Source organism: Anabrus simplex, chromosome 4 (genome assembly GCF_040414725.1).
Source record: "Anabrus simplex isolate iqAnaSimp1 chromosome 4, ASM4041472v1, whole genome shotgun sequence".
Taxonomy (NCBI): domain Eukaryota; kingdom Metazoa; phylum Arthropoda; class Insecta; order Orthoptera; family Tettigoniidae; genus Anabrus; species Anabrus simplex.
In genome coordinates this window covers 201,866,404-201,884,852 of record NC_090268.1, presented here as the reverse complement: position 1 = coordinate 201,884,852, position 18,449 = coordinate 201,866,404, and the positions used below count along the sequence as shown (strand labels likewise).

The following is an 18,449-nucleotide window of genomic DNA, read 5'->3' as shown; positions in this document are numbered from 1 at the left end:
TTTCAAAAGCGCAATCCTGAATCGATGAGGCTTGTCTAAATGGGGCAATATCTATGTCAACGATCCCGCATAGTGGCACTTATCGCTAGTAAAGGAGAACCATGGTATATCTCAAGTTGCGGTACTAATTAAAGGTAGCGTAAACTCACGGTGTTACAAACATTATGGCACTACTCACAAGTATTGTACGTTTCTCACACAATGGCGCCACTCACAGCCAACGCAAACCGATGATGTTCTTCACCTATGTGTACTAATCACGGGCGCCGGTATTCCTGTGGTGTTCCTCACAGAGTGTGTACTAATCACTGGCAACGCAGACCGACAGTGGTGTTGCTCACATGGGCACGACTCACGGGTACTGGAAACCAACAATGAACCCCGCTTGAGTGCTACGAATCACAAAACTATTGAGTACCTAATAGAGAGGTACAACACGCAAGTAAAGGCGACCCATGCTGTTCTCCGCGTGATGGTACTAATCTAAAGTAGTTTCATGGTTCTAAAACAATCATCCCTTGGTCGCCCCTTTTAGTCGCCTCTCACGACAGGCAGGGGATACCGTGGGTGTATTCTTCGTCTGCATGCCCCACCCACAGAGGGTGAGAGAGAGAGAAAAAAAAGAAAGAAGCGATCCGTCACTTCGAAAGATGAAGTAAAGAAAGAAGCGATCCGTCACTTCGAAAGATGAAGTAACAGGCAGGGGATACCGAGGGTGTATTCTTCGTCTGCATGTCCCACCCACAGAGGGTAGAGAGAGAAAAAAAGAAAGAAGCGATCCGTTACTTCGAAAGATGAAGTAACGGACGAAGAACGGCAAGGGCCACGAAGGGCGTGAAAATGAAAGACTCCCTAGGCCTCGAATGCTCTAATACCGTTGGGGTCGGAAAAGAACAAGAGTTGACCAAGGCAGGTCGGACAGGATAGACGAAAGTGAGGAGCCTGGCACAAGTAAGTGGAAGCAATGCCAAGACTCAGCTAAGGGCCCCGTGGTCGCCAATCCACTCTCCCAAGTTGAGAGCCCCTTGGGCCCCTTTTAGTCGGCTCTTACGACAGGCAGGGGCCACACATTATGGTAATACTCACTAGAATAGTACTTCGCACAGGTAACGCAGACCTATGGTGTTTCTTACATAATGGCGCCACCCATAGGCAATGAAAACCAATGGTGTTCCTCACATACGTGTACTTATCACTGGCGCCGGTGTTCCCGTGGTGTTTCTCACATAGTGGGTACTAATCACAGGCAACGCAGACCCAAGGTGTTGCTCATAGAGGGACTCGAATCACAGGCAACGCCCAGACCATTGGCGTTTCTCACATAATGGTACAAATCACAGGCAACGTAAGTCCGTGGTGTTCCGCATATAGTGGTACTAATCACACGTACTCTAAACCCACAGCGAACCCCACTCTGCTGCTACTACAGTAATCACAAATCTATTGTGTACCTAACATAATGGTATTACTCGCAATTAAAGTCGACCCATGGTATTCCTCGCATCATGGTGCCAATCACAAGTAGTCTCATTGTTCTAATGCGATCATCCCTTAGTCGCTACTCTTGGCAGGCAGGGATACCATGGTGTATATCATCTGCTCCCCCACCCACAGGGGTCAGAGAGAGAAAGAAATGAAGTAATGCGACAATTCGACAAATGCTAGTTGCTTTACGTCGCACCGACACAGATAGGTCTTATAGCATTGGAAAAATGAAGCACCGGACAATGGGAAGGTCCATGTTGGGTGTCAAAATGAAATTCTCCCGAGGCATCAAATGCTCTAATACCGTCGGTGTCGGAAAAGAACAAGAGTTGACCACGGGAGGTCGGACAGGATAGATGAAAGTGAGGTGCCTGGCACAAGTGGAAGCAACGCAAGAATCAACTAAGGGCCCCGTGTTCACCAACCCACGCTCCCAAGCTGAGAGCCCTGGGGCCCCTTTTAGCCACCAATTACGACGAGCAGCGGGTACCGAGTGTGCATCCTTCGTCTGCGTCCCCCACCTACAGGGGTACCAAATAATCCTGGCTACGGGCCAAGATTTCTGGGTTGGAGAAATACGAACGTCCAGTTTTCTAGAACAAGACAGTTGCTCACATTTAAATAACAGAACACATCAAGATTAAAATTATGACAGCATTGTACGAAAAAAAAAACCCACTTAACTAACAGACAATTTAAACAGCATTTGTAACATACCTGTAGAAACAGATTGTGAATCTCCGGAACCCATTCTTTTCGCAAGATGTTTCTAGCTTTGTCGATTTGTTTGTTCAACGCAGTTGCAAATTCTGTCAAAGACATGGCTCTTCCTGCACCGGCCAGATCCTTCACGTTGACAAGTCTTAAACTTGAACTGAAATAAAACTATTAATTAATGAGATACTCATATAAGATAATAATTAAACAAACAGTCAAAGATGATTGGTACAGAGAGAAATTTATATTTAGCCTTAAGAGATTAAAGGTAACAGCCCAATGCCGCAGTTCAATTCCTTGACGAGGTGGCGGTGGTGGTGATTGTTGCTTTCATGATAATTGTACCGGGAGGTACACCTCAATTCCGCGCATTCAAACTTAGCGCCTAAATGAACCCCTCTATCGAACTAAAGTGGAAACTAATACAACTGGAATTTAGAATTTTAATCAGAAGTTGTCACCACCGAAATATTATGTAATTTTGTTATTGTGCACTTTCCTAAAGTGAGTGAATTTCTCCTTGTTCTGCTTTGAAATACATCAAGAAGTTTGACTTTTTTCTACAGATGTCAACTAGTAAAATTTATGATCATGCCTTCTGGTGCAAAGTGGAAGAACTTATAATTTAAAGAAGTTTCTAAGTTTTTGTAACTGATTGATGTTCATTTATTTTTGGGTTGGCAATATTTCCTTTTCCTTTCCGCCAGTTTTGAATCTAGCCCATCATTAATTTCTGTAATTAATTATCAACCCATTGCAGGGTTCTTGTTCGATTCTGTGTGTTAGTTTTGAACTCAACCAATAAAATTGAGAGGATGTGGCTGGTTTAGTCTTGAATGATCTCGAATCTTCCCTGAGGGTTTATAAACTGCGGCTTTTCACGTTTCTTGGCCAACTGATCGTCATCCTTCTGAGTGCGTGTGTTAATCAGGAGGCGGGCGGCCTCTTTCGTCGGCAGCTAGAACATCTATAAGGTAATGGCCACATAACTTTATTCTTTCTTGCTACCTCCGCAGTTTAATCCGAGGGAAAGGTCCGAATCTTTAATTATGCAAGGTACTTTTCTAAAATGTAAATCATCTTTCGCCTAATATAAAAAATTCGTAAACCCTTTATTTGTAGATCGGGGTTAGAGAGTGAATTACCCTCTCGAGCTCCCTTTCATCTTGGTTTGAGGTGACTACATTTTGTAACTGGTTGTCAGTCTGTAATGTGGCAAAGTAATTTCTATACGAGTCCCCTCAGTAGGTTAGGAATAGCCCATGTTTAATCGGCCTAGAGCACGGTAGGTTCCAAAGTTTTCATTATCTTGGAGCACAGTGTACGCATCCATTCCTTTTGTGTTTCGGCCAGTTATTTAACCTGTTCTTTTCCATGAATGCCCTGTAGGTTGGGTATTAAATACCCCTGTATAAAATCATTTTTCAAATTGTAAGTTGTGCCTTGAGAGGCCAGTGATTGTAAGTTGATGTTGCCTTGAATAGGCTTGCAAAACTGAAAGCCTGTTAGCTCTTTTTCAAAGTTTTTGTAAGATTAACCCTCTCGTTCTGAAATTAATTGATATTTGAATTGTCATGCTAAGTCTCCTTGACAACAGAAGTTTTCTGTCACGTTTCCATTGCCACACATAGACCTCAAGTAAGGTCACTTTATAGTTTCATGAGCGTGGGATGGATTGCAACACTGTAAGGACCCAGACCTTTCATCTCTGCTGTGATATTCTTTGAAGTTGTGTTGTTATTGCATCTGTGAATGTCCAGTGACGTGTGTTGCTCGGCAGATATCAACTAGGAGGTAAATAAAATTATTTTTAGGTTTGTAAAGCATGTGATATCATTAATACATAACATTATATTATTACAACTATCTTTATTGTGGATCATGTTATTTGTGTTTGAATGTGAGACCTCACATGAGGCCTATCTGTGTTGAAGGGTGCAGGATGGATTCTAACCTTACATTTTACTCCTGTCATACAGTTCAGTTTATCGCTCCTTTGAGGAGCATATCTTGCTAATATTGACTTGTTAACCTGAAATTCTCTTGATCGCATGATAATTGCATCCTGTAACACTTGTTATTTTATTTATATATACTGTACGTAAACATGGATGGAGATTCCGGTCAGTCACGTTCTTCCAGTTCAGTAAACCCTGGTAATGATTCGTGGTGGTGATGGTGGTGATTATTGTTTTAAGAGGAAGTACAACTAGGCAACCATCCTCTATATAACACTAATCAGAGAGAAAAAAATGGAAGGAACCGACACTTCGAAAAATGAAGATATCGGCCAAAGTAAGACAAGGGCCACGAAGGGCGTGAAAATGAAAAGACTCCCTAGCCCTCGCAAACCTAATAGCGTCGGGGTCGGAAAAGAACAAGAGTTGACCAAGGGAGGTCGGATAGGATAGATGAAAGTGAGGAGCCTGGCACAAGTAAGTGGAAGCAATGCCAGGACTCAGCTGAAGGCCCCGTGGTCGCCAACCCACGCTCCAAAGTTCAGAGCCCCTGGGGCCCCTTTTAGTCGCCTCTTACGACAGGCAGGGAATACCGTGGGTGTTATTCTACCGCCCCCACCCAAAGGGGGTGGTAATGATTCACAGGAGGAACAACGTAAGAAACAAAGGTAGTAACGCCCTTATTGGTACCAAATATATATATATATATATATATATATATATATATATATATATAATGTGTTTAGGATTAAAAAGTAGCCCACTTTTGTGATATCTATAATAGCATAAACTAAAATTGGCCCAGATGTGTATAAGTTATAATATTGATTTACTGGTGTGGCTGATAGTTATATTTTATACTATTTTTTAGAATGTAGACTTGAGGGATGTGGTATCAACAGTGAGATCCATAACATGCTGTACACGTAAAGCTCAGAAAATGATTTTTCTGGATCAGAGGATGAACTCTGGGTCCCATCTGAGAATGTGGAGCCACAGCCATCAGACAGTGAAGATGATTCAGCCAATAGTGTAAATGATTCTCAGGAGCTATCACCACAACCACCATCACTTGCGACCGATAAAATTAATGGTCTTCAGATAAATCCACGGCCGCTTCTGTGGTTTGATGAGAAAGGAAATGGTCTTGTGAGCAACATTCCCCAATTTCAGGGCACACATACATCAAATATTGAAGGCAGGATGCCTATAGATTATTTTTTATCCATGTTCCCTGAAGAGTTCATGCAGGAAAGAGTTGATGCTAGTAATCTGTATGCCACCCAGAAGGGTAGAGACAATTTTAGACTTACAGTCCCAGAGTTGAAAGTGTATTTCGGTATCAACTATATGATTACCTATTAAAATATGCAAGACTAAGACAGTACTGGAGTCCGACACATGGTACAAGACCTTCCTCTATTGCTGACAACATGCTGGACTAAGCAACAAGAAGACTGTGTTTCATCATTCAGGGAGAAGAATCAAGGAAGATATGACTCCCCGATACATACACTACGTACATCCCTTAGATATAAAGATTCATCTGTGCAGTACAAATTGATTTGGAATGACTATTTGTCTGTGCTAATTATGTATTATTATTATTATTATTATTATTATTATTATTATTATTATTATTATTATTATTGTACCGGGCGGTACACCTCCACACCGCTTATTTAAAAGTTGCGCCATTTAAAACTCCTCTTCTGGAGGAAGTCTGAACTTTATCTACGGTCTTAATTTCCAAATTTCTCAGAAGATGTCACTACCTGGAAATTTTTGAGTTTGTGAACTGTGTCATTTTCGACGTACTTTTGGTTTGCTTGTATTAAGAAGTGTGAACTTTCTCTTCTAGAGGACACTACTGAAGATCTACAATAGTGCAACCTAGTGCGGAGTCAAAGAACTATTTTGTTGGAGAAAATTTAATTGCAAAAGTTTGTTCTTTGTTAAATTTCTTTCTGTCATTGTTTAAGTTGGCAATATTTACCCCTTTTTTTCCCCTTGTTATGAATGTATCCAATCCCGAAATTCTTCTATTAATTTCTGGCCAATCAGGGGTATCTTCCCCCAACTTGTATCTGTTGCGGGGTCCTACCCAATAAAATCTTTGTGGGAGGGTGTTTTCTTTCCCCTAACGCCTAGAATCTTCCACGAGAGGATATAAACTGCTGATTTTTGGGTCTCCGGGCCACTTCTGTTCCATCTTTCAGTGTGTAAAGTTCATAGCAGGAGGCGGGAAGCGCCTCTTTCCTCGGCAGCGGTCAACAATAAGGTAATGGCCGATTAATAACTTCTTTCTTTGCTAGCTCAGCAGTTTAACTTTCGGGGCGGGTTCTAAGCGTTCAACCATGTAACCTTTTCCTAAAAATGTAAAAACAACTGGTATCTATTCTATTTTCAAACGACATATTGGGATAGAGAGTGCTTAACCCTCTCGAGCTCCCACTCACATTGTCTTGAGGTGAACTTATTTTTCTCAACCAATTCTTCCGTAATGTAATGTAAATTGCTATTAAGTCACCTCTGTAGTATGGGATTAGCCCTTGTATCAACGGCCTAGTGCCAAGTAGGTCTTAATCTAGTGTATTAGGAGTGAAAGTTCGCCTCCTCTCAAATTGTTTTAGAGGTCATTTAATTAACCTGCTTTTCGTTTAATAGACCTCAGTAGATTGGGTATTTTACCCCTGTGTTTATGTCCGTTGAGGACAGCTTGAAGGTGAAGGTTGGTGTGGCCTGTGATTGGCTTACACTTTGAGAGCAGATTGCTCTTTTGAATTCGATATTGTATGCCTCGAGGAGGCTTTACTGTGTAATTTGGAGCAAGTGCTCCAGGGTTTGATTGGGGTCTTCTGCCCCTTTGTTAAAATTTGTATATCGGAAAGTTGGGCTAAGTGCTCAAGAAGTGTGAACTCAGGGCTAGAAGCCCAAATTCTGTAATCCCTGTACTTGTACATTTCAAATTGTGTTTTCGGCTACTAAGTACCTGTTCTTTGTTATTACTTAATTTTGAAAAGAAAATATAACCTTGTTAAATTTTACAGTAACTTTGTTTCCGTAGTTTGAGACTCATTCACGCCCGCACCTTCTTTCTCCTCTACCTACCACCAAAAAACGGTAACAAGTGGTAGCAGAGCGTGGTTGAATGGGTCTCAATTTTGCCCCTCTTGACGGTTAAACATTGCTTTAATTCAAACTCTAACCATTTTCTCAGTTGCTGGCATTTGTGAGTTTTTCAAAATCGTTCTGTCATCATGCCCGGCCCTCGCGATGTTCTCCTCCTTAACTATTTGCGCAAAGAGGAGTTGATATACGAGTTACCTATCAGAAACGTTCAATCTGGAGGCACGGTTGCAATAGACACTAACAAGCTTAGAGAGTCCCTTGATTTGCCCATTTCCATCCCCAATTTGGGAGAGAAAGAAATTGATGACTCTCTTTCCACGATCGTCGAGAATATTACTGGGCTAGCATCTGTAGTTAGTTTTTTTGATGAAAATGATCCGTCTCCTAATCAAATTAAGCGTGTGCAAGGCAGACTATATCACTTTTCAAATAGAGTTAATGATCTGTTGTCTCTAAAGGTGAATGACGTTCAGAGGAAGGAAGCTAATACGCTCCTTGAAACTATTTCTGAATTGTCTAGTAAAGTCACTCTATTGTTAACCGGGGAAATTCCTCCCAAATCTGATCTACCCACCATAGTGAATGTAGGTAGCGAGGAAGAGTCTCCTAAGGGAGAAGTAAATAGGAAAACCCCCACTGCTCAAACTATCTCTGCCCCATTGGACACCGAGTCTGAACGCCGTGCATCGTTGGGTAACATCCGTTCTGAATTAACTTCCTTGCCATTGAAACCTTTACCTACTATGTCACCCGGGTTTAGTAGCTTGCCTCATCCATTGGCAATGTTGCTAAGAGGTATCTCTAAGTTTTCTGTCAACACCACCAGTGAAGTTATTTCATTTTTAAGATTTTTAGTTGAATTTCAGGATCACGCCCTTGTGTTTTCTCTTTCCCCTTGTCAGATTTTGCAAATTATCTATCCGTATGCTATTGGTGTTCTCTCAGATAAAATAGTTAGAGCCATTGCTGAACAGTCATCTATTGAAGATTTTCACGCACACTTGCTTGCAAATTTCATTCCTGCCCGCGCGAGGTCATCTCTGATTCAGAAATACTATTATCGAGTACAGAGGTTGGATGAAAACTTGGCTGATTTCATACAGGACATTAAGTTTTATACTAGGGTGTTTGCCCTTCATTTTCCTGAAGATCAGATTGTACAGGCTATTGTAGAGGGAATTTCACCTCCCTATAGGTCATATTTGTGTTTCGCGGCGTGCCCGCAAACTTTCTCTGAACTTGAAGCATTGGCCGTTTCAGCGGAAGGAGTTAGATATGCCGATTCTTTGCGTGTCGCGAAAGAACCCCCGCCTTCCTTTAGTAACACTCGGCCTCCACCTCGCCGACCAGTCAATCCCCGTAAATGTTATGCTTGTGGGTCGCCTGACCATCTGCGCGACAAGTGTCCACTGATCAAGTCAAGTGGGACAAGGAATGGAGCCGGGTCATCACAAGGCTGTTTTAAGTGCGGGGCCTTCTCACATATCGCCAAGAATTGCCCAAACTCAAATAGCACCCCCTCCTGCTCAACTTCTGGTGCAAATTCCAGCTATGCTAATAATAAAAAGTGACTAGTGGCTTCGGCTGAGTCGACTAATCCATCTTCCCGAGACTCAGCCCCTAGTAATCAGGTTGTAAATGCAGAGAAAGATCTGCCTTCAAATTCATCTTTTGAATGCCCTAAAGAATGTCTTAGGATTGCGGCGGATACCCCCGCACCTGTTCCTTTTCTTAAGATTGAGTTAAATAACGAGCCTATAACTGCTCTATTAGATTCAGGCAGTGTTTGTTCCATTATTTCGGCTGAATGGTACTCGAAATTGAAATCTGTTTGTAAACTTCCTGTCTGTGACTCTTCCCCTATTCAATATGTTTCGGCTAATTCATCTCCATTAGAAATTCTAGGTTCCGTACTGGTCAAAATTCGTATTTTTAAATTTACATGGAAAATTAAACTGTTTGTGGCTAAGCACTTGTCTTGCCCCATCATACTGGGAGCGGACTTTATTTCTCACACTGGTCTTGTGCTCGATCTCCAGTCTAGGTCGTGCACATTCAAATTTGCGTCCAATTGCAATATTCCCTTGTTAAAGTGTAATTCTGTATCATGTTCATCTATTTCGCCTACCCAGGATGAGATGTTGTTAGACCTTAGACATCTACCTGAGGAGCAGGCTGATAGTATTCGTAAATTGTGTCAGTCGTTTCCTGAGGTGTTCTCTGATACTCTTGGTGTTACTGACCTTATTGAATACAAAATTGAGGTCACGGATTCGATTCCTGTCCGTTTTCCACCATATAGGCTATCTCCACCTAAAATGAAGGCTCTAAAAGAAATTATCGACCAGATGTTGAAGGATGGTATTATTAGGCCCTCTAAATCGGCGTATTCATCGCCTATTTTTCTAGTCCCGAAACCCCAAGGAGGCTTCAGGCCTGTCATTGATTACAGGGCTCTCAATCGGAAGGTGGTGTTGCAATCTGTGCCCCTTCCCGACCTTCATTCTTGCTTTTCATGGTTTCGTAAGGCCAAGTTCTTCACTATCTTGGACTTGAATCAGGCCTATAATCAAATTCCCCTTGCCGAAGAGTCTAAACACCTTACAGCGTTTGCCACGGACTGGAATTTATACGAATACAACCGCGTGCCTTTCGGGCTCCCCACGGGGGCAGCTGTGCTCACTAGGCTACTAGATACGGTCTTCTCCGACATCAAATTTGAGTACTTATATCACTACTTGGATGATGTCGTCGTATTTTCAGAGACTTTTGAAGAACATCTAGATCATCTGCGAGAAGTTCTCGATCGCCTTCGTAAGGCTGGGTTAACTGTTAAGTTGTCCAAGGTTGCCTTCGCTAAGCCCTCTATGTCTTTCCTTGGGCATATTGTGTCACCTGATGGTGTAGCTGTCGATCATTCTAGAACACAGGCCATCCGTGATTTTAAACCTCCCAAGGACATTAAAGGTATCGCCAGATTCATTGGTATGGTGAATTTCTTCAGAAAGTTCATTCCTAACTTTGCTAATAGAGCGGCGCCCTTAAACCTTCTTCGTAGGAAAGGCATCAAATTCGAGTGGGGACCTTCTCAACAAGCCGCTTTTGAAGACCTTAAATTAGCACTTTGTAATGCCCCTGTTCTTGCTATGCCTGATTTCTCGAAGAAATTCATCGTCCAAACCGACGCGTCGTCGTCAGCGGTAGCTGCAGTCCTTCTTCAAGAGACTGAACTAGGGAGGCGCCCCATCGCCTATGCATCTAGGACTTTGTCGGCTCAAGAAGCCAAGTATTCCATCTATGAGCTCGAAGGTTTGGCAGTTTTATTTGCCTTAGAAAAGTTCCGTCTCTATCTGGAACATGTCAAATTCGACCTGGAGACAGATAACCAAGCCTTAAGCTGGGTCTTAGGTAGGCCGCGTCGTACTGGTCGTATAGCCCGTTGGGCCATCCGTATTTCTGCCTTCCAATTCGATGTCAGGCATATCAGAGGTACCGAAAATGTTATTGCTGATGGACTCAGCCGTATGTTTTCTAACGACGTCGAGACCCATGAACAGGTCGACAGTTCATCACCCCCCGAGTCCATGCTATCTGGTGTTAATGCCATCTTAACAGATGCTCCCATGCTTTTTAGGGACATTGAGAAATACCAACGTGAAGATTCGACGCTGGCTCCGATAATGGAAACCCTTTCTTCTGGGGAACATGTTGTCCCTTATGTTCTGAGGAATGGTGTTTTATGTTGCCCTTCGAGGCATGATAAGATGATGAAAGTTGTCGTTCCAGCTGTTCTTGTGCCTATGATCTTCAAGTATTATCATGAAACCCCATTAGGAGGGCATCTGGGTATCTTTAAAACTCGTGAAAAGATTCGTGAAAGGTTCATCTGGAAGGGTATGGACGGTGAAATTCGTGAACTTGTAAAAGCCTGTAAATCTTGTTTGCTTAGTAAACCAACCATGTCCACTAAGGTAGGCCTTTTGTCTTCTCATCAAGCATCGCGCCCCATGGAACGCCTGTATATTGATTATGTAGGACCCTTCCCCCAGTCGAAGGGAAATGCCAACAAATTTATCTTTGTATGTGTAGATGGTTTTTCTAGATTTTCCTGGTTATTTCCGACTAAGCTGGCTACCGCTCAGTCCACCATTACCTGCTTAAATTCTATTTTTGCTTCTTTTGGTCCGTGTCAATATATTGTATCTGATAATGCTAAGGCTTTTACATCTAATTTATTTCGTAAATTCTGTTTTGACTTATCAATATCTCATGTAACTACTTCTGCTTATTACCCGCAACCATCTCTGGCTGAACGGGTTAACCGTAATCTCAGGTCCGCTCTCATTGCTTATCATCATGAAGATCCTTCCAGGTGGGACACGTCCCTGCATTGGTTAGCTTTTGCTTTGAATTCGGCGGTTCATGAATCTCACAAGTTTACTCCAGCTTCTTTGATGTTCAAGTTTGTTCCCAACTCGCCGCTCTCTAACCTCTGGTCTCTGAGTGACATTCTGCCCGAGACAATAGATCCGGACAACATTAAAGATCTTTGGAAGAAGGCTAAAGCCAATCTTAAAGTGTCTCATGAAAAGGTTAGGGAAAGGTATGATCGTGGACGGAGACCCTACCCTTTGAAGGTAGGTGACCAGGTTATGGTCAAAAATTTTGTTCCCGCGGGCAAGCTTGCCCCCAGATTTCATGGGCCTTGTATCATTCTCGATTTTCTAACGCCGGTTACCTTATTGTTAAGTAATCCAGCCACCGAGAGGATATTTAGAGTTCACCTGTCCCAGGTGAAACCGGTGTAATTTCTGTGTTAACTTGCTTCATATTATTTTGAAAGGATATGAAGGTTATATTTTTTTTTTGAGTTTCACTTTTAAGGCATTCTGCACTACCTATAATATTTTGTTTCTGATGTAAGCATTTTTGTAAAACCTGTCCCGACCCGTTAAACTGCCATTCTGTCCTTGCCACGGCCATTACCACGCTCCCGTCTCCTGCTCCACCTTACACTGTGGCTTCATAATATTTAATGCCATGGATATCTACACGCCGCCGGCCCCTCAACCTCTCCATAATGCCTGTACCCTCAATGAAGACGATGGTCCTACACAATTCTGCCGCCTAGCTTTAATGTTTCAGTGCCCCCGCAGCCGCGCAGCGCCGTGCAGCAACTGGGGAGGGGGATGGGCCCCCTCCTCTCCAGCGAGGCCGACATGTGCACGGCGAGCCGGAGCTCTCCTCCCGGCCAAGGCGGATGTGCGGCGCACGACCTGCTACTGGCCCGCAGCCTGTATATGTTCACCGCGGGCGCGGCGTGTTTCAACACCTCTGCTCCCCTCATAGTGCGGGCGAGCGGTATCTCAGGGTACTTAAGGGGTCCGAGCGGCCTCCCTTTGGACGCAAGCTGCAACGGCCGGTCTGGCCATCCAACTTCATCAACATCAACTACATGGGCAGTTACTATAAGAGATAACTACACTTGGGAATTCAACAGCAATATTTGGTGGACATGGCAAAATTTTCCTTCACTTTTAAGTATTAAAAGCTTATCTTCAGAAATTCAACTTCTATAAACATAAAGACTTTACTTCACCTGCAACAACAAAATGTTGGAACCGAATTAAGAAATTTCTCAAATACTTCTGCAAGTTATCTGAATATCAACATCAAAACTTGGAACTTATTCTCAAACAAAAGTTTATGTTCTTCTGTGTTACCCCTTGGAGGAACTTTTGGGGGGGGAGGTCTGTACCGGGCGGTACACCTCCACACCGCTTATTTAAAAGTTGCGCCATTTAAAACTCCTCTTCTGGAGGAAGTCTGAACTTTATCTACGGTCTTAATTTCCAAATTTCTCAGAAGATGTCACTACCTGGAAATTTTTGAGTTTGTGAACTGTGTCATTTTCGACGTACTTTTGGTTTGCTTGTATTAAGAAGTGTGAACTTTCTCTTCTAGAGGACACTACTGAAGATCTACAATAGTGCAACCTAGTGCGGAGTCAAAGAACTATTTTGTTGGAGAAAATTTAATTGCAAAAGTTTGTTCTTTGTTAAATTTCTTTCTGTCATTGTTTAAGTTGGCAATATTTACCCCTTTTTTTCCCCTTGTTATGAATGTATCCAATCCCGAAATTCTTCTATTAATTTCTGGCCAATCAGGGGTATCTTCCCCCAACTTGTATCTGTTGCGGGGTCCTACCCAATAAAATCTTTGTGGGAGGGTGTTTTCTTTCCCCTAACGCCTAGAATCTTCCACGAGAGGATATAAACTGCTGATTTTTGGGTCTCCGGGCCACTTCTGTTCCATCTTTCAGTGTGTAAAGTTCATAGCAGGAGGCGGGAAGCGCCTCTTTCCTCGGCAGCGGTCAACAATAAGGTAATGGCCGATTAATAACTTCTTTCTTTGCTAGCTCAGCAGTTTAACTTTCGGGGCGGGTTCTAAGCGTTCAACCATGTAACCTTTTCCTAAAAATGTAAAAACAACTGGTATCTATTCTATTTTCAAACGACATATTGGGATAGAGAGTGCTTAACCCTCTCGAGCTCCCACTCACATTGTCTTGAGGTGAACTTATTTTTCTCAACCAATTCTTCCGTAATGTAATGTAAATTGCTATTAAGTCACCTCTGTAGTATGGGATTAGCCCTTGTATCAACGGCCTAGTGCCAAGTAGGTCTTAATCTAGTGTATTAGGAGTGCAAGTTCGCCTCCTCTCAAATTGTTTTAGAGGTCATTTAATTAACCTGCTTTTCGTTTAATAGACCTCAGTAGATTGGGTATTTTACCCCTGTGTTTATGTCCGTTGAGGACAGCTTGAAGGTGAAGGTTGGTGTGGCCTGTGATTGGCTTACACTTTGAGAGCAGATTGCTCTTTTGAATTCGATATTGTATGCCTCGAGGAGGCTTTACTGTGTAATTTGGAGCAAGTGCTCCAGGGTTTGATTGGGGTCTTCTGCCCCTTTGTTAAAATTTGTATATCGGAAAGTTGGGCTAAGTGCTCAAGAAGTGTGAACTCAGGGCTAGAAGCCCAAATTCTGTAATCCCTGTACTTGTACATTTCAAATTGTGTTTTCGGCTACTAAGTACCTGTTCTTTGTTATTACTTAATTTTGAAAAGAAAATATAACCTTGTTAAATTTTACAGTAACTTTGTTTCCGTAGTTTGAGACTCATTCACGCCCGCACCTTCTTTCTCCTCTACCTACCACCAAAAAACGGTAACAAGTGGTAGCAGAGCGTGGTTGAATGGGTCTCAATTTTGCCCCTCTTGACGGTTAAACATTGCTTTAATTCAAACTCTAACCATTTTCTCAGTTGCTGGCATTTGTGAGTTTTTCAAAATCGTTCTGTCATCATGCCCGGCCCTCGCGATGTTCTCCTCCTTAACTACTTGCGCAAAGAGGAGTTGATATACGAGTTAACTATCAGAAACGTTCAATCTGGAGGCACGGTTGCAATAGACACTAACAAGCTTAGAGAGTCCCTTGATTTGCCCATTTCCATCCCCAATTTGGGAGAGAAAGAAATTGATGACTCTCTTTCCACGATCGTCGAGAATATTACTGGGCTAGCATCTGTAGTTAGTTTTTTTGATGAAAATGATCCGTCTCCTAATCAAATTAAGCGTGTGCAAGGCAGACTATATCACTTTTCAAATAGAGTTAATGATCTGTTGTCTCTAAAGGTGAATGACGTTCAGAGGAAGGAAGCTAATACGCTCCTTGAAACTATTTCTGAATTGTCTAGTAAAGTCACTCTATTGTTAACCGGGGAAATTCCTCCCAAATCTGATCTACCCACCATAGTGAATGTAGGTAGCGAGGAAGAGTCTCCTAAGGGAGAAGTAAATAGGAAAACCCCCACTGCTCAAACTATCTCTGCCCCATTGGACACCGAGTCTGAACGCCGTGCATCGTTGGGTAACATCCGTTCTGAATTAACTTCCTTGCCATTGAAACCTTTACCTACTATGTCACCCGGGTTTAGTAGCTTGCCTCATCCATTGGCAATGTTGCTAAGAGGTATCTCTAAGTTTTCTGTCAACACCACCAGTGAAGTTATTTCATTTTTAAGATTTTTAGTTGAATTTCAGGATCACGCCCTTGTGTTTTCTCTTTCCCCTTGTCAGATTTTGCAAATTATCTATCCGTATGCTATTGGTGTTCTCTCAGATAAAATAGTTAGAGCCATTGCTGAACAGTCATCTATTGAAGATTTTCACGCACACTTGCTTGCAAATTTCATTCCTGCCCGCGCGAGGTCATCTCTGATTCAGAAATACTATTATCGAGTACAGAGGTTGGATGAAAACTTGGCTGATTTCATACAGGACATTAAGTTTTATACTAGGGTGTTTGCCCTTCATTTTCCTGAAGATCAGATTGTACAGGCTATTGTAGAGGGAATTTCACCTCCCTATAGGTCATATTTGTGTTTCGCGGCGTGCCCGCAAACTTTCTCTGAACTTGAAGCATTGGCCGTTTCAGCGGAAGGAGTTAGATATGCCGATTCTTTGCGTGTCGCGAAAGAACCCCCGCCTTCCTTTAGTAACACTCGGCCTCCACCTCGCCGACCAGTCAATCCCCGTAAATGTTATGCTTGTGGGTCGCCTGACCATCTGCGCGACAAGTGTCCACTGATCAAGTCAAGTGGGACAAGGAATGGAGCCGGGTCATCACAAGGCTGTTTTAAGTGCGGGGCCTTCTCACATATCGCCAAGAATTGCCCAAACTCAAATAGCACCCCCTCCTGCTCAACTTCTGGTGCAAATTCCAGCTATGCTAATAATAAAAAGTGACTAGTGGCTTCGGCTGAGTCGACTAATCCATCTTCCCGAGACTCAGCCCCTAGTAATCAGGTTGTAAATGCAGAGAAAGATCTGCCTTCAAATTCATCTTTTGAATGCCCTAAAGAATGTCTTAGGATTGCGGCGGATACCCCCGCACCTGTTCCTTTTCTTAAGATTGAGTTAAATAACGAGCCTATAACTGCTCTATTAGATTCAGGCAGTGTTTGTTCCATTATTTCGGCTGAATGGTACTCGAAATTGAAATCTGTTTGTAAACTTCCTGTCTGTGACTCTTCCCCTATTCAATATGTTTCGGCTAATTCATCTCCATTAGAAATTCTAGGTTCCGTACTGGTCAAAATTCGTATTTTTAAATTTACATGGAAAATTAAACTGTTTGTGGCTAAGCACTTGTCTTGCCCCATCATACTGGGAGCGGACTTTATTTCTCACACTGGTCTTGTGCTCGATCTCCAGTCTAGGTCGTGCACATTCAAATTTGCGTCCAATTGCAATATTCCCTTGTTAAAGTGTAATTCTGTATCATGTTCATCTATTTCGCCTACCCAGGATGAGATGTTGTTAGACCTTAGACATCTACCTGAGGAGCAGGCTGATAGTATTCGTAAATTGTGTCAGTCGTTTCCTGAGGTGTTCTCTGATACTCTTGGTGTTACTGACCTTATTGAATACAAAATTGAGGTCACGGATTCGATTCCTGTCCGTTTTCCACCATATAGGCTATCTCCACCTAAAATGAAGGCTCTAAAAGAAATTATCGACCAGATGTTGAAGGATGGTATTATTAGGCCCTCTAAATCGGCGTATTCATCGCCTATTTTTCTAGTCCCGAAACCCCAAGGAGGCTTCAGGCCTGTCATTGATTACAGGGCTCTCAATCGGAAGGTGGTGTTGCAATCTGTGCCCCTTCCCGACCTTCATTCTTGCTTTTCATGGTTTCGTAAGGCCAAGTTCTTCACTATCTTGGACTTGAATCAGGCCTATAATCAAATTCCCCTTGCCGAAGAGTCTAAACACCTTACAGCGTTTGCCACGGACTGGAATTTATACGAATACAACCGCGTGCCTTTCGGGCTCCCCACGGGGGCAGCTGTGCTCACTAGGCTACTAGATACGGTCTTCTCCGACATCAAATTTGAGTACTTATATCACTACTTGGATGATGTCGTCGTATTTTCAGAGACTTTTGAAGAACATCTAGATCATCTGCGAGAAGTTCTCGATCGCCTTCGTAAGGCTGGGTTAACTGTTAAGTTGTCCAAGGTTGCCTTCGCTAAGCCCTCTATGTCTTTCCTTGGGCATATTGTGTCACCTGATGGTGTAGCTGTCGATCATTCTAGAACACAGGCCATCCGTGATTTTAAACCTCCCAAGGACATTAAAGGTATCGCCAGATTCATTGGTATGGTGAATTTCTTCAGAAAGTTCATTCCTAACTTTGCTAATAGAGCGGCGCCCTTAAACCTTCTTCGTAGGAAAGGCATCAAATTCGAGTGGGGACCTTCTCAACAAGCCGCTTTTGAAGACCTTAAATTAGCACTTTGTAATGCCCCTGTTCTTGCTATGCCTGATTTCTCGAAGAAATTCATCGTCCAAACCGACGCGTCGTCGTCAGCGGTAGCTGCAGTCCTTCTTCAAGAGACTGAACTAGGGAGGCGCCCCATCGCCTATGCATCTAGGACTTTGTCGGCTCAAGAAGCCAAGTATTCCATCTATGAGCTCGAAGGTTTGGCAGTTTTATTTGCCTTAGAAAAGTTCCGTCTCTATCTGGAACATGTCAAATTCGACCTGGAGACAGATAACCAAGCCTTAAGCTGGGTCTTAGGTAGGCCGCGTCGTACTGGTCGTATAGCCCGTTGGGCCATCCGTATTTCTGCCTTCCAATTCGATGTCAGGCATATCAGAGGTACCGAAAATGTTATTGCTGATGGACTCAGCCGTATGTTTTCTAACGACGTCGAGACCCATGAACAGGTCGACAGTTCATCACCCCCCGAGTCCATGCTATCTGGTGTTAATGCCATCTTAACAGATGCTCCCATGCTTTTTAGGGACATTGAGAAATACCAACGTGAAGATTCGACGCTGGCTCCGATAATGGAAACCCTTTCTTCTGGGGAACATGTTGTCCCTTATGTTCTGAGGAATGGTGTTTTATGTTGCCCTTCGAGGCATGATAAGATGATGAAAGTTGTCGTTCCAGCTGTTCTTGTGCCTATGATCTTCAAGTATTATCATGAAACCCCATTAGGAGGGCATCTGGGTATCTTTAAAACTCGTGAAAAGATTCGTGAAAGGTTCATCTGGAAGGGTATGGACGGTGAAATTCGTGAACTTGT

The 18,449-nt window shown here is 42.9% G+C and overlaps 1 protein-coding gene across 1 annotated transcript in view; it reads right to left on the bottom strand.

The window, feature by feature from the left end:
- Window positions 1–2,006: 2,006 nt before the first annotated feature.
- LOC137500478 (dynein axonemal heavy chain 7-like) overlaps window positions 2,007–18,449 on the bottom strand; it is a 68,534-nt gene continuing 52,091 nt past the window's right edge. Inside the window, exons 3-4 of the mRNA XM_068227375.1 lie at window positions 2,203–2,359; window positions 2,007–2,078 (exon numbers count right to left, since the gene is read on the bottom strand). Of these exons, the coding sequence (XP_068083476.1) occupies window positions 2,007–2,078; window positions 2,203–2,359 (229 nt within the window). The remainder of the gene's footprint in view (window positions 2,079–2,202; window positions 2,360–18,449) is intronic.